The following is a 20,963-nucleotide window of genomic DNA, read 5'->3' on the forward strand; positions in this document are numbered from 1 at the left end:
GATAGTGAGCATAGTTTCATATTTAATCCTGTGTAATATAGTGAGCACAATGTAACATTTAATCTTGTGTAATATACTAATATTCATAATTTCATATTCATTTTTTTTTTGTAAATCGACAGAACCAAAACCTCCGCCTAAAGCCCGAAACAAGTAATAGTCATAACAACTCGCTCATTTAAATGAATTATGACAATTTGTTGGATTTTGTTATGCATGGGCACACCATATAATTTTGTTATGAGTCATAATTCATAACTCGTGAGCCGCTCACAACTCGCTCATTAAAAGCTCGCTCATTTACAACTCGCTCATTTATCCGCTCATTTAAACTCGCTCATTAACAACTCGCTCATTTACTTAATGAGCAAGCATGAGCATACCCTAACTCGCTCATTAATCACCCCTACTGGTGGAGGGAAACCAGGAGAGTGTTAGCCTCTGAGATATTTCAACTTTTGCGTGACCAACGTGTACGACCCTTCAGAGAAACGGGGATAGCACAGGCCACAGGGCCAGCATTGTAGAGCTTTTAGATTCGTGCATAACGTATTTGAATGGTTAAGATATTCCATAAATACACTTAAAATTTAAGATATCTCAGAGGATTCAAATTTATAGCACAAGAGGAGATCCATCACTGAGTTGATCGAACTCCTCGATTCACATGAATCTTACCAAGAATCGGACGGAGAAGAACAAATGCGTATCCTCAGCATTAACTCAAAAAGGAATCTTTTGAATTAATGCTGAGGATACAAATTCGAAAAGAATGGAAAGTAACGCAGGCTTATTATTTCACGAATAAATAAAATCTGAAATTTTGAACAATTTATACTTATGTTTTTTTTATATATATATATAAAAGACTAGAAACTCGATTCATATATTCAAACTAAAGTCAATCCATCGTATCAGATGGTAAACCCCTGATGTAACTAAGTAAACAGCAATTTATACTTATGTTAAGCGTATGATTATTAATGTTAAGACATTTTGTGAAGTAAAAAATATATTATTATTTTCGTTTTAAATCGTTACGTTCAAAATTGAAACAACTAATCTAACCATTCAATGTAATCTATATATCGATAAATTTTTTGAAATCAAAATTTGTATATATTAAAATTTATTTTCTCAGATAACAAAACTTATAATCTACAGTATTAGACTAAAATGTCCTCTTTCTTGAGTTACGACTATTAAAAATATAGAACTTCTTCTCATTCGATAATTTTCTTTCACACTAGCAGTTAAGCTGGTCGCCTTTAGTTCATGTCTTAACTATTACAATTATATTTAGTATTGTTGTATTGATTGATGGCAGGGATATTAAATAGCCACCTAAATCATGAAATTTTTTATAAAACTCTTACAATAATTATTGCAGATTTTCAATTGTTTAGATAAACGGCAACATGCTTCAAATAATTTTTGTAGAGATCATATATGTAATATGCATTATATAGAGAGAGGGGTTAATTGACAAATGTTTAACTTGATAATTTGACAACCTTCAATAATAAAATTTAATTTTAAAATATAACTGTATAGACATAATATATATGATTCACATATTATGTCTATAGAAAAAAAAATGTATTTGGATGCGTAAAAAATAGTACTGATTCAGATTAGCGAGCTATTATGAATCATATTATGCGTTTGGATGGATGAACAACTCTTCAAGATTGCTGCATGCTAAGCTTGATTGTTAGGCCATATATTTATATGTTTAATGACATATCTATAAATTTATTTTTTAATTTTGTTCAATTCTTTAAATCTATTGCTAAGATTGTCAAACGATTTCCCTAAAATAATGGATTTGATATTTAAATTTCTTACGACAATTCTCATTTTTCATAGTATTTCTAGTTTCAATGACTATTGGTGGATATTATTTTCTGAGTGCATATCCGCCCAGGGTGAATTTAAAAGAACGAACGGTCCAGATTAATTCTATTCAAATGAAACTTAATTTGATAGTTGCTATGACTGTAGGTTCTGCTTTAAGATTCGTGCCAAGTAAAATGAACGGACCGGATTTTCAGCTTCAGGTACCTGGGGTGATACGGATTCTTATTTTCTTGCCTGTTCGTGAGACTAACCTATCAAGAGTTGATATGACTTGGTGCTAAAATAAATAAAGAAACACATATATTCCCTAAAACAACACTGTTTTATATTCTCACCAAGATACGTGTCAATTCTTGATCCCTATCAACGCCATTTTCATTCAGATTTACTGAATAAATCTGCGCAATATTTAATAGTAAATTAATTTATGCGACAAAGACTATTGGTGGGGTCAAATCGTCTGTCCGCCGTGACTTTCAACTTCAAACTATTGCACAGATTTAGTACATCTCAATGAATGTGTTACACTGTAGATAGACAAACAAAACATTTCAAATTTACGCTTTTTTTTTCAATTTTTGTTAAACACATCATTTGGTTAGAACGAGGTGGATGACAAAATATTTAAGAGAAAACGTGATGAATGTAAAAAGAGAAATTATTTTATCTCGTTAAGAACGGAATCAGATTTTAAAATTATGAAAGTAAATATATATTTAGAGGTCAATTGAAAATTTTATACGGAGAAATGAAGATTAATTTTACAGTACGATAAATGTTTTGTTCAAAATTATATATAAATATAAAAACAATGTTTAAAAATAAAGATTGATTGACCTATCTTATCTACTTACATCCGTCCATGATCTCATAATTCACTTTACACCTAATTAGGATCAAATTTTATAGGAAACCGTATAAGAATTTTGATTTTGAGAGATTTGGAGATTGTCTGAGACGTGTGAGATTATCGATTTGTAAAAAAAAATAAAAAGATAAAATAAAAAAACAACATGTCAACCAATTTAAATAATAAAAGACGGTGTACTGTATTGATGTATTCGCTTCTTTACTGCCATCTGGCGTCTCATCATTGGCTGACCTGGGATAACACCACGCTACCCTCCCGCGTTTTACCTGAGTGCGTATTCTCTGAGATATCTCATATTTTGCGTGACCGACGTGTCCGGTGACTATTCGGGGATAGCGCGGGGCCAGTGTTATTTGAGCCTTGAATTCGTGCAGAATGTATTTGAACGGTTGAGATTCTCCCAAAAGTCACGCAAAATATGAGATATCTCAGAGGATGCGAAATCATTTACCTCTTCCATGTCCCAAACTCCCTGTACCTTTATATTCGAGCAGAAATACCCAACGGATCTCTGACAATGAAACAACTTAACAGTAAACTATACACCAGCGATAAAAAAGATTGTTACACGAAAATATACACTGAAAGATGCAGAAAAAATCTCATTCCGGCTCCTTTCTCCGCACTCCTTTAAAAAAGGAAAGCGGAACTCCACTCATTACTCCTTGGGTTTGGAAACCTCTCGGATCAAATGAACAAAATCCATCTCCATCAAAGCATTCCTTTATTGTAGAGGAAATAAATATATTACCCCATTTAACTAAAGGTTTTCGTTTTACATTCTAAAGTTTTTCAGGAGGAAAAAAAAATCTTCTTGCTTTTGCTTGCCTGTTGAAATTTGTTTCGAAGATTATACTTGTCACAAGGTAACTGTTCTTTTGTTCAATGTTTAATTTAGATATCTGTTCATGTACAATACAGCGCCTATGTTCATGAACTTTTTTCGTTGATATATATTGTTTTTCCACTGTTAATGGTCTTTTATAGGTGAAAACTTGGATTATTTATTACTCAGAATATTTGATTCGGGTGAGATCCTGTTTGATCAATCAAGTGAGTAATACAATTTATTTTTTAGATTAAGATCTGAATATTTTATTTTAGTTCAAGCGCTAACCTTATTTATTTACAAACATTTTCAGAATTGTTACGACACTTGTTCATTTTCCTCCAAGACAACTAAAAAATTGATATCTCCTCAAACACAGCATGTCAGAAGACAATGTACAAATTTTAAGAAAGGCCCTTCAAAACCAACAAATTACCGTCCAACAGCTCCAAGCAGAGCTCGATGAAGAAAGAAAGGCTGCGGCTTCAGGTGCTGAGGAGGCGCTTTCTATGATTTTGCGCCTTCAAGGGGAGAAATCAACACAAAAGATGGAATCCTTGCACTACAAGAGAATTGTAGAAGAGAAGTTGCAACACAATGAAGAGGCAATGGCCGTGATGAGAGAAATTATATTTCTGAAAGATACAGAGACTGAGGCACTAAGGTACCAAATCGATGTTTGCAAAAGTAAATTGTTGAGTTTGTGTCTTGAAGGGGGTTCTTTTCCATGGTTAAGTGGGTACATATCTGGTAAAGGAGAACACAATTTAGGTAGAAAGAATATTTCTTTACCTTCTATAAGATTTGAAGAGTTGTGTCGGGAGATTGATGATCTTAAGCAAGGGAATGCTGGTTCTTTTTTTGATACCAAAACATACAAAGAAAGAAAGCTTGACAACTTGTTTAGATCAAAATCATCAATGAAAGAGATTTGTAGTGTAAGTGATGGATCTAAATCTGAATCGTATGACTCAGAAGGAGATTTTTCACAGCTGAAATTGCACCGTGGAGAAATCCCGTTTCTAACCCCTCAAAAGAAATGGCCTAGGCGAACATCCAGTCTTGCGCTGCTTCATGATTCATGCACTGAAACTGAATCTACCAGTAATCCACAAGACATATTTGAAATTCCAGAAAGCCTCAAGGGAAAAAAGGAACATAGTTTGAAATTGGGAAATGAAGAAAGAGTACAGAAGTCTATGACAAAATCAGATTGTGAGCATGTTAAGGTGAGCACGGGATGTGTTGAAATTGAATTGAGAAAGATGAGAGAAAGCGATTCTGTTGCTTTGAAAAAGCAAATGGAATTGTTAGCAGAAATTCATGACAAGATCAATGCATTGGAATCTCACATTCTACAAAGGGATGGTCGAATAGAAGAAGAATCTAGTGATCAGAACAAGATGACGGCGAGTTGTATGCCTCAACTAAGAGAACCGAGTACTAATCAGTTAGACGACCAACTCATATCATATTATATGGAGGTATTTGTTCTTTGATTTCTATTAGTTTTACTTGTAATTCACATTTACTGTGTCATGTCACGTGCCTTGCAACTCCTATCAAATAATAAACAAGTCAGTCGGCTAATTATTACCATATTCATACATCTTGCTTACCTGCCAAAAGACATCTTTTTTGTATAATTTAACTTGTTAGTCTTTTCTTTTCTTTTTTTCCCATTTTTTTTTACCATTCAGATGCGGTCTTACCGTCTATCTTTTTATTTTTCTTTTTTAATTCTACAGGCAATGTTATCCTTTTTCATGTGATGCTGGCTCCATGCAATTTGGCTAGCGACTGTCTTTCCGATTTGTGACCAATTATCTGCTTTCATTTTCTGAAAAGATATAACAAAAGTTTTGATTGTTGAAGATAAAAATAATAAAAAACAAAGGTGGATTTGTTTCAGTGTTAGCGTTGTATGTACTGTGTGGTGTGTGAGCTGTGGTTTGCAGTATTAAAGATACAAGCTTGTAGTTTCTCTAATTTGTAAGTAAATAGAATTTAAAAACCTGACAAAAAGAAACTAGAAGGTTGAACATCCGGTGTTTGGTTGTGTATACATTATGAGTTTGCAGTAAATTGCCATTTTTGTTGATAGCGTTAACATGAAAAAGTATGACCGAAGGATACCAGTGACCTTGTTATATACTCACAATATTTAAATTAGTCTAATTACCTTGAGATTTCAGTTTATTGTATGTAAATGTACACAATGTTTTGTATGGTAGCTAATTATAGGTTTTAGTATAAGTTTATAGGCTTGTAGCAGATGCCAGTGGATATAACAAAAGCTATGACAATTATCTTCTATAGTGTGCAATTGTGTGTTTGTTTCGCTTTGTACTCTCTGTTTGCCTTGCTTGTTGGTGACAGTGTTGTAAAAAACTTCCGTTTAAACCAATTAATTGACCAATTAGTCGTTGGTTGTGGCCAAACCGTCAAGGATTTTCCCGACTAATCGGATAATTATTTATGAATATGGTTGATTATTATCGATTATTTCTGATTAATCAATTGGCGGTACCTTGTCCGTCCGATGACCGCATACTGTTATTTACAACACAGGTTGGTGATATTATAACTTTATAAGTATGCATTGTGTGAGAAAAGAAGTATGTACATAGTTTTGATTTTAAAAAAAAAGGGTTGATATGCAGTTAATTTACTCTTTATATCAGTCATTGAATCATTATAATATTTTTCTTCTATTTAGTTTGCAATGTTTATTTCAGGAACTTCAGCATTTATATGATTATATCTATTATTATTTAGTAGTTCAAATTTTTTTACTTAATGTAGTACTGTAAATAACGTTTGTAGATGGGGAAAAAAGGAAAAATAATAAATCAAAACCAAATAAGGCTAGTGGTGGTTGAAAGCATACCTTAATGTTAGATCTCAAGTTGAGTTCAGGGTTAGCTTCTGGGCTTGTTGCTTTGTCTCTTTTATTTTTTAACAGTTGGGTTTAGGGCTTTGGGCCATGTATGTCTACAGTAAAAAAATCTTAAAAAGAGTTATTGAGGAATGAATGCAAGTACTGCGCTAGTGGTCCAAATTGACCTCAGTTTTAGAGAGAATAAATATGAATGAACCAAGAAGATGCTATCTTTCACCATTCTGTTTTAACACTAAAAGATGCAATTTTCTAGTTACTTTTCCATATTTCTGTGTGTTATAAGAATAGGCATTTAACACTTAATCTGGGTTCGTTATCACTATCTTATCCATTGTTCAATAGAGGGCCAGAGAATTCATATCACCCGAGTTAACTCAAATTTTGAGTTCAAATTCAAACTATCCGATCTGCCTTAGCACGAATATTAAAGGGACCTTGTGCATTCCACATCAAGCCGGATTGGTTCGGATTATGATCGGACTGTATGGATCTAAACTCAAATTTGAGTTGAGGGATCCGGACGCCCGGTCCAGAAACCCATCAAGAGCGAGCCCATTTTTTCATTCCAAGCCTAGTATCTGGTACCAGTATCTGGTACAGGTTATTGAGATACAAAATATGAGGTTGATTTGTGCTCGGAAACTAAACATGGGGTTGATTTGGAAAAATTAATTCGTAATCTTTTTTAAGTAGAATGTAAAATACTTAAATTACTTTAGACGCACCCAATTTGATGAAACTAGATTTAATTAAGCTCACTCAAAATCAATAAGGTACAGCAGAATTCATCCTCTAGAAATCTGTTCTCGTTCTTGATTTTCACAACCCACTGAAACCCTAGGTACAGCAAATGAAGGAAAACTAACATCACTTGCACTTTTTCTAATTGGTACCGAATTCTCTTGAGTCTTTTTACAATATGCAATAGCTCCTTGAATCGAGCTCTCCTCCTCTAGCCACCGATTCAAATCACTGGAAGGATACATTGACAAACCCGATACTTGCGAAGATTTACCCGTTAACCGCTTCCGAATTACACCCGAGAAGGACTTTCTATGACTTGTTCCGGCTTCTGGAAACTTCTCTCTATCAATGACGCTCTTTTGTGTAATGCTAATCACCTTAGCACCAAGTTGACCGTTCCCTTCTTCAATGGAGGTTTTGGTTTTGGTAAACAGCGACTTGAGATAGTCTCCTGAGGCCTTAATTTTTGAACCGAAATGGGTTTGTTTGAAAAACTTGAGCCCCTTTCGCCAATGCCTTTTGGAGGTGGATCTAATCACCAACTTTTCTTTGAGCTCTTGAATTGGAGTATCCTTGGAGAAATTTGAGATAGATTCGTGAAGAAATCTTTGCACAAGGTCAAGCCTGGGTGGAAGCTGTACAGGGAAAAGGTTTCCTTTATAGAAGAGTTCGTTTTCCCTCTCTAGGTTGTTTGAGTTCATTTTGAATTTAAAATCTCTAGAAAATGGAGGACTCCAGAACTTGGGGCTGAGATCCATGTCTATATAGTCTTCTTTTACTGTGATTAGAGGAGAAACAGAGAGGATTTTAGCCATGGCAAAGCGCCTTTCTAAAAGTTTAGATGCAAAAGGAGGGAGAAAGACAGATGCGAAAAGTTTCAAAATAATTAATTAGACCGTACCCTATTATGTACTCTTTAATTAGCCTATCTGTTGGGAAACCGACAAAATCGGAAAAAGTTAACAGGCTTGTTGACCAGTTGTGACATCTAATTTGACTAGTTAAGACTTGAACAAGGAGATATGTTGTAATTAACATTCACCGCTATTGTTAAGGCGACAAGAGAAATGGTACAGGACCCCCCCCACAATTTGGCAAACTCAAACTGGGCTCCGAGGAGGAACCAGATCTCCTGCCTCCCGAGTCACTGCGAGTGGGTCCGGTTACTGTTAAAGGGTTTAGGGTTAAAGTAATTTTGAATTTAGGGTTATATGGAAACCCACTCTACAGTGACTCTTGGGGCAGAAATTTCCTACCCCAGGAAGGCAAACGATTCGGTTCCCTCAGAGGAGGTATTTCAAAGGCAAAAAAGCTGAAAATCAAGACAAGCGATGCAGGATTTCACAGCAGCATTTATGGCCTTAATATGACAAAAGGGCGATTTCATTACTGCTATACAATGTGATTACTGGAGTAGCTAGCATTTAGTTTAGAATTATTTACAATTTCTTGTACTGGTGGAGATAGGGAATAATTGATCCCTATGTTTTCTTTTTTGGGATTAGCTTTAAATTTTCCAACAATTTTACATTATGTACCAGAAACGTTATTTTCAATAAAAGCCTAAGGGCATTCAACTCAAAAAAAAAAAAACCATAAACCATACCTCCAAGTAGGGGTGAGTAAATCGCTCATAACTCGTGAGCCGCTCATAACTCGCTCATTAAAAGCTCATCTAAACTCGCTCATTTATCCGCTCATTTAAACTCGCTCATTAACAACTCGCTCATTTATTTAATGAGCGAGCATGAGCATGACCCAACTCGCTCATAACTCGCTCATTAAGAATTTGCCACACCTAATCCCTGCCACATTTAATCCTATGTAATTTTGTATAACATCAACCTTGCCTCATTAAAATTGATAGATAGTGAGCATAGTTTCATATTTAATTATGTGTAATATAATGAGTACAATGTAACATTTAATCCTGTGTAATATACTAATATTCATAGTTTCATATTCATTTTTTTTGTAAATCGGCAGAATCAAAACCTCCGCCAAAAACCCAAAACAAGTAATAGTCATAACAACTCACTCGTTTAAATGAATTATAACAATTTGTTGGATTTTATTACGATGACTTTTAACAAATTTTGTTATGCGTGGACACACTATATAATTTTGTTATGAGTCATAAGTCATAACTCGTGAGCCGCTCATAACTCGCTCATTAAAAGCTCGCTCATTTACAACTCGCTCATTTATCCGCTCATTTAAACTCGCTCATTTACTTAATGAGCGAGCATGAGCATACCCTAACTCGCTCATGCTCGCTCATTAATCACCCCTACCTCCAAGAGACACTCTCCAGTTCTGTCACAGGGTGCTAGTGTACGGAATATAATATGTTGGAATTCTTTGTGAGTGAACAGTATTTTTGAAATATCTGTTTTTTCGAATTCAGTTGTTCAATTTTTTTTTTACACGAATTTCAAAGTTGCTGATTTTTTATGCACGAATCTCAAAACTATTAGACGGCTGGATTAAATAATCAGAGATTTCATATTACTGTTCACGCTTGAAAATTTCAATAGATTTGTATCCGGTAGTGTACAGTAGGTGACTCATGAATCCATATCCTCTGCATTAACGCAATTTTTGAGTTAAAGAATTTCTACCGTAAGATAACATTTACAGTTCAGATTTTGATAGACACTATCTCGTAAAAATTGGATCTTTATCCTTCTCCAGTAACTCGCTCTCCAATTGCGTACCCTTCTCTTTGTTCTGTTCTTCCTCAGCGAAAAAAAAAAGAGCCAATACTAAAATTGAGTTACTTTAGTGATATGAATTCTTCTTCTTTTTTTCTCTCTCTCAAATCCTCAACTTGAAATCTCCTTCTTTTTTTCTCTGAGTAAAACTAAAACACTTTTTAATTAGATCGTAATTCGCACATCTAAAAATCACAGAATTTGAGGGATTTACTAAAAATCCTCGACTAAAAAAGGGGAAAAATCTCTTAAATCTTTCTCGTCGAAAACCAGAACAAAACCAGCAAATTGGTAAAGGGTGTACCCATATCGGAACAGTCGACACTCTGATTCTTTCAGACGTCAGAGGCCAACGCACGACGTGGCCAGATTCGGCTGCTTCGGTGAAGCGCAAGAATATGAGCTTTCCAATTTGTCACAGACTGCTAAATTGGGGAAAATCCAAATTGATTTGGACTTGGTCAACGAGCTTAGAGAAGAAGGGCGTTCGGGCAAAGAGGGCAATACAGAAAGGAACGCGGGCAGAACATTTAAAAAGAAGGAAACGCTGACAAAGGGTCCCGCAAGTCAGAACGGGCAAAGCGGGTTGCTCATGACTCATGAAGGGTTAGATGGTGAGTCATGAAGGAGTCGATTGATAGAAGACAGTCACACACTGGAGCTTAGGTGTCAGCACGACGTTCGATTGAGAGATCTAAGCAACGGATCAGATTAATTCCAAAAGGAAATTTGATCGCCTATATATATAGAATTAGAGAGTGGAATGGGATTATGTGATTCGTAACTTGTCATTTACAATTTTTTTGGTTTCTTTCTTTACTGTTCTATTGTAATTCTTTTACCAGTTCAATAAAACTAGTTGTTTTCTTGTCAGATTGAGCTTTGAGATCTTGGTTAAGAATTGAGGGTCGTCACACAATTTGTCGGAGAAAGAGGATGAGGAAGAAGGGTAAAGCTAAGAGCCTAAGATGAAGAAACGAGCGAAGAGGTGCGAAACAGAAGAAAACAACGAGCGACTGGAGAAGAGCAAAAAGTCGAATTTTGACTGGGCAGGTTTAACTAAATCTGAACCGTAGATACAATCTAACGGTAGAAACCTTTAAACTCAAAAATTGCGTTATTGCAGAGGATATGGATTCGGTGACTCATGGACCATGCTGCCGTTATGACGGGAGATTTGTGTTTCAAATTTGGGATAATTTCGTGTATATCCCTAAAAAAAAATCTCGAAATTACTTATTGTCTCTCAAAAATTCATAATATCTATTTACCATTTTACCCTTCTATATTTTAAAAACTCACAAATTTATTCAATTATAAAAGTTTTCTATTGAAACTTTGTTTTGGTTAAGAAAAAAATGTATGAATTACTTATATTTATGGAGTTTCTATTATAACTCATTAATTTATAAGTATCCATTTTACTCTTTGTTAAAAGAATTAAAAAATATGTAACGTATTTAAAGAAATATTTAGTCTTGTAATTTTTTTAAAGCAAATATTACATTCTGTTATTTGCGATGAACACATTTTCAAACCTCTATCTATATTATAGAGGATTTTCTTACTTTGTGAGTTTCGAACATGGGATGTGCCTTTGCCACTAAATCAAAGACACTCTTCAACTGACACTTTAAAGTGTGCTAATTAAATTGCATAGGTAGAAGAGTGATGACTATCCTTTTACTTTTATGTAAGAAAAAATATATGCAATAATATAATTGTTAGACGATAATGTTTCTTTTAGGCAAAAATTCACAATATAGTGGTAACTTTATGTCATGTAGCCTAAAAATTTCATACTATCCTTTTGAATGTAAATTAATATTTCCAACTTTCTACCCAGTTTCTTTTCTGCATATGAACCAGCGTTTTCACTTTGTCAGGTCACCAACAATTCATACAACATATTTTAACTGACACTGCCGAAGCAAAGCGAGGCATACTTCTAGTATAACATAAATTGCTACCTATTTTGCTAGTATAAATGTATAATATGAACATCTTCATTCCAGCAATTAGAAAGAAACTAAAAATAATTGTAAAAGTAATGTTTAGAAATAAGTTAATTTAATTTCTTAACTCTTTCATTACTGAAATTAAATTGAATTTCTTCTATACATCATCGATCTCTCTCTTTTTTTCTTCTTTAGAGTGAATAGAAGCGATTCTTTCTTTTCACTAGCATTTTTTTTAAGGTTAGTGGTTTTTTTTCACTAGCATGTTAATTAAAAAGAAAAAAGAAATTGCCAATAAAAATGACTTAAAAATAAAAAGAAATTGCCAATATTTTATGCCATCTTTTATAAATCATAAAAAATAGTAAAAAAAGTTTCAAAAATAGTAAACATTTGTGTTCTACAAGTTCATTATAACCAACTTAATGAGCTAATTAAATTGAGATTTAAAATTTATACGATAAATTTTTGTGACTGTAGCACGGATATCCTTGTGCTATCCATAGTACCAAAGCCTTGCTCGTATTAAACCCAACCAACCCACCGGTTACGCCTAATATATTAATTCTACATTATTTATAATTTTCACGGACACGCTATTAATTCAAAGTCAATACCATACAAAGAAGGCTTGACCGTTCAGTACTTTAGTTGAAACTTGAACAGTACTTTGCCCAAAAGATTGGGTAAATATTTTAACAGATTAGTTTTGGCTTCATACAGCGCACTGCAATAAAATCATAACAGCACTGCATACGATCCTTGCGCTGCCTGAAGACAAAATTTCTCTGTTAACATCTTTACTCAAAAGATTGGAGCTAAAAACATACGCCCTTCTAGAAGTAAATCCTAGAGAATCCTTTGTTGGATTTTCATGAAATGTTCCACTTTTTAAAATCATCAAAGAAAATTATCCTTGAACTTAATAAACAAAATATTTTTGTGAGAATTCTCCTTGAAGGTTAATTTGTTTCCTCCTTGAAGGTTTACATCAAAGAAAATTCTCCTTGAAAAATATCCGGGTACTTAATTGGCAGAGCTTTTTGTTTGTTCCCTTCCTTGTACAAAAGTCAAATTATGAAATATGAGAACTGGATAATTAAATTTTTCCTATTACATAAATGAATAAAGATTGAAAAAAAAAGTTAATTACAAAAAAATATAAGTCACTTTTTTGTAGTCATGTATTCATGTGCATATTCATATTCAAGGAGAAGAGAATAAATGTGAACATTTTGTTTGTCTTATGTTAATAAATTGACAGAAATAATATTTTGTTTGAGATTTTTTTCCGGATTAAACCATAGTTTCGAATTGGCAAAATCAACACACCGTTCGTTCCCAACAATTTTATTTTTTATTTGAAAATTTTCAAAAAGTTCTCCATTCACCGGTTCAAATTATATCGCTTTATACATCTATTATAGCAATTGTGAATCAACTTTTTTTACAGTAGGATGACACATATAACTTCTACAAAAATATTTGAAAAGAAATAGATGTTGAAGTTAAAGAAAAACATATAAAGAAATAGATATTTGAAAATATTTGTATAGTCAATTAAGTAAAGGGGTTGATCAGAGAAGATGTTACTTTCATATACAGCAGCCCAAGGCAGCTGCTGCCTGGTTCTAAAAAAAAATAAAAAAATAAAATATACAGCAGTCAATTAAGAATTGTTTTCAGACGGAATCAGAAAATTGAGATTAAATGAGTTGAATAATTCATTGTAATATATTATTATTTTATGAGAAAACTTGAAAAGTATTAATGCTTCTAAAAATTATAAAATTATACATGATGAAATTTATTAATTTCTAATTTATGTGAAGCAGTTATAACCTAAAGGAGTCCGCATTAACTCAAAAGGACATCTTTTGAGTTAACAAATCTCGACCGTTTAATTTTAAACGGAACAAATCCGGTCACAGTTTATAATTTATGAGTCTTTTAATATTAGTGTGGATCTAGCCCGTACGAATTTTTAAACACATCGGACGGTCCAGATGCATTAACTCAAAAGATTTTTTTTGAGTTAACGCAGAGGATACAAATTAAACCTAAGAGCATCTCCAATGGAGCAATTAAAGTTAATTGCTAAACAACCACGTCATTACTTTTAGCAATTAAAGATATTCATAATTGCTAAACACTTCATTCCAGCAATTAATATTAGATTGCAATTAATGTCACATCAGTGAAAAATAAAAAAAAAGACTCCTTCCTCTTCTTTCTCAGTAAATTCAATCTATCCTTCTCTCTCTCCGTTGCTCTCCTCTATCTCCCTCTTCTCTCGCTATTATCTCGCTCTTGCGCTCTCCTCTCTCCTATTCTCTCTCTATTCTCCTCTTCTCCGCTGGGGTCATTTTAAGTTCATTAACCCTTCAAATTATTCAATTTTAGAAAAATTGAAGTTCCGATACAAATCCTTGATCATCATAGATGAGATAAGTTTGAACTCTCATACCGCTGGTACTCATGAAGCAATGTACCGCTTTTGCCAAGTGCCCTCTTATTCGTACCAGCGATACCAACTCCAACCAAAGAGTATAATTTAGAATATTTCAAAAGTCACACCAACAATTTTTCCTTGTAAATGAGGATTCAAAACAGATGAAAAATTAAAGCATGTTCCACAAAAATAAACAAACATTCATCACAAATTAATATTATCCATAATGTTTGAAGAGTTCAATCTATTAATTTTAATAGCCTACTCGGAATTGCTAAAACCATTTCGTTAAATGGCCTGCTTGTGGAGGCTACGGAAGGAGGAAGATTGGAACAGCCTCCGCGTCAGTGTAGACTCGTCAGTCTAAAGTCGCTGAACAGCCTCCGAGATGCTGCCACCATCGACTCCTCCATTTCTGCTCTTTCTCTGGCTTCCGTGCCCATCGACAGAGACAGCGTTAATCGCTAGGGTAAAAAGTCTCAAGCAAGAGGGATGTCTAAATGAAGATAAAAAAAGGGAGAATTAATCAGAGGAATTAGCAACAAGAAAATTGAAGAAATCTGAGCGAAATGTGAGAAAAATCGAATGAAAAAGGCTTCGTTTTTTTTAAGAGAGAGTGTTTCTATTGAGAGAGAGAGAGCAGAAAGAAAGAATATCAACCAATCATTTAGCCAGCGTGGCTTTAAGAAATCATTTCTTATTAAGCAAACTTGCTAAATATGAAATAAGCGTACATCCCAGCAATTGAAATAGCAATGAACACGTCGGACTAAGCAATATGAAAACAATCGGCGTTGTAGATGCTCTAAAGCCGCTTTTGATCTCTTTATAAGATGACGTCATCCCATGCGAAACCAAAAAATATATATAATTAATTAAGGATTTGGCTAATATGTTATGGGTTGCATAGAGGCCTCCCGTGCTACGGCTCAATATTCAACCTTTTAAAATTCTAATGGTCGATTCGAACCGTTAATCTTGTTCTCCATATTAATATGTGTTTGGAGACCAAATTTTACATTTTTTGGAAATTTTTTACTATTTTTTTAGATTTATTGAATATCGCTGTTTTTTATGGTTCAGATTTGTCTGAAAAACAGCAATTTTCAATAAATCTAAAAAAATAGTAAAAAATTTTCAAAAAATGTAAAATTTGATCTCCAAACACATATTAATATGGAGAACAAGATGAACGGTTCGGATCGACCGTCGAATATTGAGCCGTAGCACGGGAGGCCTCTCTATGCAACCCAGCGTAGCCAAGTCCATTAATTAAAGTTGGTTCTTATCGGATGATTTATTATATTTTATTGCAGATACTGGTTTATTTTTTAAGTAGAATTAGGACTTTTTTTAATTCACAAAGTATTTTATGAGATTATTTCACGAGTGACTAATTCTAATTCAAATGTTTCTCATCTGAATCAGGTGGCTGAGAGGAACTGAAGCTTCCTCACCTTCGTCTCCCTACCAAAAGAAAACTAAAAAAAATTAGAGAAATCAAAATAAAATGTTTGTAATTTAAGTTTATTTATCACTATAAAATCCTAAAAATCACTCATCCATACTAAATTAATTTGAGTTAAGTATAATTTATAAATCATCATGACCAGTCCGGACATTGAATTTTTTTTTTTAGAAACCATAAATAAAAAATATATTTTACCAAACTAACTTGATTGCTTTGATTTTTACAAAAATTAGAAGAACCGAGATTGGTCCGAAATATTTTTTTTTCTCAAGACCGAAATGTTATTTCGGTCTGAGGTGTTTTCACAAGTTTTATCATCATTTTTTTTATCAAAATCTGTGAAAATTATTCGAACCGAAATGACATTTCTGTTCTTATAGTTTTTATAAAAATTAAAACAATTAAGTTAGTTTGATAAATTTTATTTTTTTATTTATGGTTTCTAAAAATTTTTCTGGTCATTTGTAATTTTGATCTTGAAAGGTACAATTTGACCCAGATGTGACAGATCTACAATATTTTCATCTCAGGACAGTTTTATTCTGAGACCGAGTGTGACAGAACTATTTTTTAAAACGAATCGCCAGTTGACAATCGGACATAAATTAGCCGCCCCAAGAAATGTTTGGTATACAAATTTGAGCAGAACTAGGGTGTTCTTAAGCTCGTGTTTGGTGAGCTTAACTTTAAAATTCATTAAATCGATTTTAATGATGAATCCGAACAGTTGGAACCCGTCTATCTTACGTGTGATGCGTCTATATGTGAAAATTTTAAACATTCGAATTAGTTTAGTATAAAGTCAATCGGTCAAAATTAGAAGGTTAATAAATTAATTTTAGTGCATTCATTTTTTGAACGTTTTTTGACCACTTGACTTTATACTAAATTAATTCGAATGTTTAAAAATTTCACATGTAGACGCATCACACGTAAAGTAGGCGGATTTCAACGGTTCGAATTCATCATTTGAAATCGATTTGATGGATTTTAGAGTTAAGCTCACCAAACATTTTGGTGAGCTTAAGAGCCCCCTAGTTCTACTCTACAAATTTTTGCTAATTTGGCATTGCTGAATTTTAGTCAGGTTGTTGATTTGAAAGGCGGATCTATGAATTTGAGTCATGTTGTTAACGAAGAGACTAATCTATGTAGAGTGGAGAGTTGCTTAGTCATATTCATAAACTTTAATCATTTATATAGTTAAGTCCATCTTATAAATTATCGCATATATGCTTGTACTTAGCTGTTAAAATTCTAATTTGATACTATGAGAGTATCTACATCCCAACAATTCAATTGGGTTTCTAAATAACTGTTAATCAATTTTTAGAAATTAAGGTTTCTAAAGTTTCTAACTTTTATTTCTTGGAATTAATTTTAGAGTTTCTATTAAGTCACGTAAGCAACAAATTGAAAAAGAGAAATAATTTGATCTAATTATTAAGTCAGCATGGAGTTTATAAACAGTTTCTTAATCACAAACTTTACTGCATAACATCTAAATAAGAAGCTCTCTCATATCTCTGAAATTGGATTAGAAACTGCCACATCAGTTTAGAAACTCTAATAGTTTCAGAGATGTAGATGTTCTGAGAATTTGAATTCAAGCTCCGATCATGTATTATATATTTTAAATTTTATCTCTTTCTATCTAATTTTTTAGTTCTGTCCTGATTGATGTTGGCTAATTATTGTGATATTTTATTTTTAAAAAAAATTCAAAATCTGCTTAATTATCACAACTATCAACATTAATTTCCAATAGAATTTCTTACCATAAAGTGAAATTTGTTTGAATTAACTTTGGTTATACAAATTTCAATTGGATGAGTTTACAAGTTAAAATGGCAATGGACCATGAGTCCATGCACGTGTAAAGTTACATATCACCTCGTTTTCATTTCCTTCGTTCTCTTTCTCCAAATTGGCCAAGACTTTGCTTTTCCACATTTCGTTTTTCCAAATTTTGGTAATCCGCTCAATATTGCTTTCACTTATTAATGTAAGAAAGTACTAAACAATTTTCCTTTTTCTGGTTTAAATGTATATAGAGAGAGAGGAGGAATCTATATACTTACGACATTCGTAAATTACAACATCTTACAACAATTTAATTTTGTGATTTTCAAAATTGAAACAGTCAATCCAAACTGTTCAACACAATATTTATAATAAAATGTGCTTAGAGATCAAATTTTACATTTTATAAATTTATTACTATTTATTAAATATTTTATAAAATTGTTATTTTGAGTGGTCTAAAATTGTCTTAAAAAAGAGATATGTCTGAAACCGTCCAGTAAAATCCATACCAACGAAAAGAGACTACCCAATTATACATAGTCTCGAGAAGTTTACATAACAGTAATTGATGGGATTTATATGAATTTTTTTAAGAAATTTCCAAAAAAAATATAAAATTTAGTATCTAAACATATTTTAATATTTATTAACATCATGTTTAGTGGTTCGATCATTCGTTTGGATTTTGAAATAGGAGATATACACAATAAAGACATGAACGTGCGTTTGAATTCCGACATATTAATTTTTCCCCATAATTTCGTCGTTCTATTTGACTTTTTTGTTTCGCTGTTACCAGCAAGTTTTACCAACCGAACCAATTAAATCTAATTAAATTTCTATACGATACCTGTACCAACCAATTCTTTCTTTGAACACCTTGCAGCTGCCAAGTCTTTCTCTCTATCTATTTACACAAGTCATTGTGATGTAGGTGTTTATATATATAACCACAGCATCAAAATCTAAATGTGCAAACATATCAATACCTTTGCACTTCCTATATATTTTTCTATCTCTATCTTACATAGCAATTAATTAATATCCAGCTTTTAAGTATCACTTTTGTAAAAACATATATGGGTACTGAAGCAAGTGATTGCGGCAGCTTTGCGGTGGCAGGAATGGAGTTAGAGGGAACGGTCTTCCCCTCAACTCTCAACCCGCCTCGCTCCCGCAAGCCTCTGTTCCTTGGAGGCGCAGGTTTCTACCTTTTCCTCTCTCTTTCTCACTACATACACAAATTAAAACATGTATCTCATATAGGGCTGTACAAAATTGCTCGAACTCGCAACTTGCTCGTTAATGGCTCGCTTTAACTCGCTCATTTACAACTCGAGTCAGTTTCAACTCGAATCGGCTGACTCGTTTAATAAATGAGCTGAGCCCAACTTGCTCATTTATAACTCAACTTATGTACTAAGTTGTATGAAAAATTGTTGAATTCTAAGTTATTGTTTGCTTTGAGTTGACCTATTATCTCTGTGTTAGATTGTTTGTATTTAGATAAACTATTACTAGGCCATTTCAATTGTTTGTGTATAGATAAACACATATTAGTGTATAACAATACCTAAGAACTTGACTGGCTAAACGAGTTATAAACGAGTTGCGAGTCAACTCGAGTTAATAACGAGCTGAGTTCGAATTGGCTCTACAACTCGTTATTACCATCCCAACTCAAGTTGACTCGCTCGTTATTAAATGAGCTGAGTTCAAGTTGGGGGTAACTCGCTCAAACTCGGCTCATTTACAGCCCTGATCTCTCATATATATATTTTGTTGCAATATGCTTTACTGGCGCCACAGAGTGTTAAGTAGAAACTAGATTCTGATTGCCATATATATAATGTGTGTTCAATTCCAGGCATAAGGGGATATGATGTTAATGGCAAATTCAAGATTTTTACCGTGTCTGGAGTTTACTTAGAACCAGAGGCAGTTAATTTTCTCGCTAAAAGGTGGCGAGGGAAATCAGTGGAAGAGCTTTCTAGCTCAAACCAGTTCTTCGATGATATAATTACAGGTTCCTTTTTCAGACATCTTCTTCTTTAATTCCATCTGTTAAAAACTAATTTAACTGTAATATATTAAGTATAAAATATTATTTTCATCGTATGGTTGTTAATTTGTTATATCATTATTATCATATTTAATTAGTGTATAATGTTACATATTGATAGTGTTTGGATATTCATTCAGGTCCATTTGACAGAGCTTCACAAATAACCCTGGTTGTGCCCCTTGATGGAAAGGAATTCGCACGATTGGTGGTTAAATCTTGCACAGAAATTTTGAAAAAAAATGGTTTGTATTCACAAAAAGAAGAAAAGGAATGTGAGGAATTAAAGAAGTTTTTTGAACCAATCAATTTACCTCCAGGTTCTACTGTTTTCTTCACCTACTGTACTTCTGGTCACCTCATGGTTAGATTTATCATATATACTTTTACTCAATCTCATTCAAAATTCAATAACTCTAACCTAACACAATGAAAAAGGTTGATCTCTTCTCTTGCGCTTTCTGTCTTTCTGACAAAAAATATTTTACTGACAGGTTACAGTCTCTGACGACACTTCTGTGCCAGAAGTAGAGAACCTGGCCATCGACTGTCGAAATCTAATGGAGGCATTATTGGCATCAATAATCGGTGAGAATGGTGTCTCTCCGGCAGCTAAACTGAGCTTAGCGTCCCGCATGCACGATATTATGAACCGTTAATACTTCAAGAGACCTCCTGAGATTTATAATTAGTGCATTACAGTACTGGTAATGTTTGAATAACTAATAAGCTTGGTTTTGATGATCACTGCTCTGCTTTCTGATGCCTGAGCAGCTGCCGTTTTTTTGCTTTTTATTATTATTTTTTTTGTATTTTTTGGACAAAATATTGTTGGAGACCGGAGCTAACAAAGATTATGTATTAATTTTTTGCCCTTTTATTAATATTTTTGTCCTTTTTGGACAAAATAATATTCTGTGTAGTTAATATGGATTATTTATGCCTATTTTTTTTTTTAAATTATTTATTTAATTTGATGCGTATTTTAAATAGTCGCCCGTTGTTATGTGGTCTGGAAAATTAATGATTTTATTTTATTAACACTTGTTGGATATATCAAACGATTTTCAAATTAATGAAATTTGATAAGTGTTCGTATAAATTATAGAAAGTTTATCTATTAATTCTATATTTTTATAACCACTTTAACGCAGTTGTTTAATAAATTTGATTGTGATTTGTCAATGTGTCTCTTTCCATTTTGAAAAACGGGCCAATTGGGCTAAGATTTGAACCCTTATCTATTTGTTTTTAGCATAAAAGCCCATAGGCCACAGTGCAAACAATTTCAGAG

The 20,963-nt window shown here is 33.1% G+C and overlaps 3 protein-coding genes across 6 annotated transcripts; 2 read left to right on the forward strand and 1 right to left on the reverse strand.

Annotated features, from left to right (window-relative positions):
- Positions 1 to 3,381: 3,381 nt before the first annotated feature.
- Positions 3,382 to 5,886, forward strand: LOC144566922 (uncharacterized). 4 transcript variants are annotated; one of them, XM_078316965.1, is made up of 4 exons: positions 3,382 to 3,597; positions 3,719 to 3,784; positions 3,874 to 5,044; positions 5,309 to 5,886. In XM_078316965.1, exons 3-4 carry the CDS (start codon positions 3,941 to 3,943, stop codon positions 5,330 to 5,332), a joined length of 1,128 nt encoding a protein of 375 aa, XP_078173091.1. In that variant the 5' UTR covers positions 3,382 to 3,597; positions 3,719 to 3,784; positions 3,874 to 3,940; the 3' UTR covers positions 5,333 to 5,886. The 4 variants fall into 4 exon arrangements, with proteins under 4 accessions (XP_078173091.1, XP_078173094.1, XP_078173092.1 ...); XM_078316968.1 differs by having other exon boundaries at positions 3,940 to 5,044; XM_078316966.1 differs by lacking the exon at positions 3,719 to 3,784.
- Positions 5,887 to 7,191: 1,305 nt separating this feature from the next.
- On the reverse strand, positions 7,192 to 8,074 carry LOC144566563 (putative membrane-associated kinase regulator 4). The gene has a single exon (XM_078316611.1). It carries the CDS (start codon positions 8,019 to 8,021, stop codon positions 7,248 to 7,250), a length of 774 nt encoding a protein of 257 aa, XP_078172737.1. The 5' UTR covers positions 8,022 to 8,074; the 3' UTR covers positions 7,192 to 7,247.
- A 10,502-nt stretch (positions 8,075 to 18,576) lies between these two features.
- Positions 18,577 to 20,568, forward strand: LOC144566292 (chalcone--flavanone isomerase-like). The gene is made up of 4 exons (XM_078316287.1): positions 18,577 to 18,810; positions 19,475 to 19,633; positions 19,810 to 20,033; positions 20,164 to 20,568. Exons 1-4 carry the CDS (start codon positions 18,687 to 18,689, stop codon positions 20,326 to 20,328), a joined length of 672 nt encoding a protein of 223 aa, XP_078172413.1. The 5' UTR covers positions 18,577 to 18,686; the 3' UTR covers positions 20,329 to 20,568.
- Positions 20,569 to 20,963: the final 395 nt, after the last annotated feature.

Source organism: Carex rostrata, chromosome 15 (assembly GCF_964058835.1).
Source record: "Carex rostrata chromosome 15, lpCarRost1.2, whole genome shotgun sequence".
Lineage (NCBI taxonomy): Eukaryota > Viridiplantae > Streptophyta > Magnoliopsida > Poales > Cyperaceae > Carex > Carex rostrata.

Coding starts and splice junctions, on each gene's coding strand:
- LOC144566922 (XM_078316965.1), top strand. CDS start 3,941: ATGTCAGAAGACAATGTACAAATTTTAAGAAAGGCCCTTCAAAACCAA. Junction 5,045..5,308: donor TCATATCATATTATATGGAG/GTATTTGTTCTT, acceptor TTAATTCTACAG/GCAATGTTATCCTTTTTCAT.
- LOC144566563 (XM_078316611.1), bottom strand. CDS start 8,021: ATGGCTAAAATCCTCTCTGTTTCTCCTCTAATCACAGTAAAAGAAGAC.
- LOC144566292 (XM_078316287.1), top strand. CDS start 18,687: ATGGGTACTGAAGCAAGTGATTGCGGCAGCTTTGCGGTGGCAGGAATG. Junction 18,811..19,474: donor TCTGTTCCTTGGAGGCGCAG/GTTTCTACCTTT, acceptor GTTCAATTCCAG/GCATAAGGGGATATGATGTT. Junction 20,034..20,163: donor GTACTTCTGGTCACCTCATG/GTTAGATTTATC, acceptor TTTTACTGACAG/GTTACAGTCTCTGACGACAC.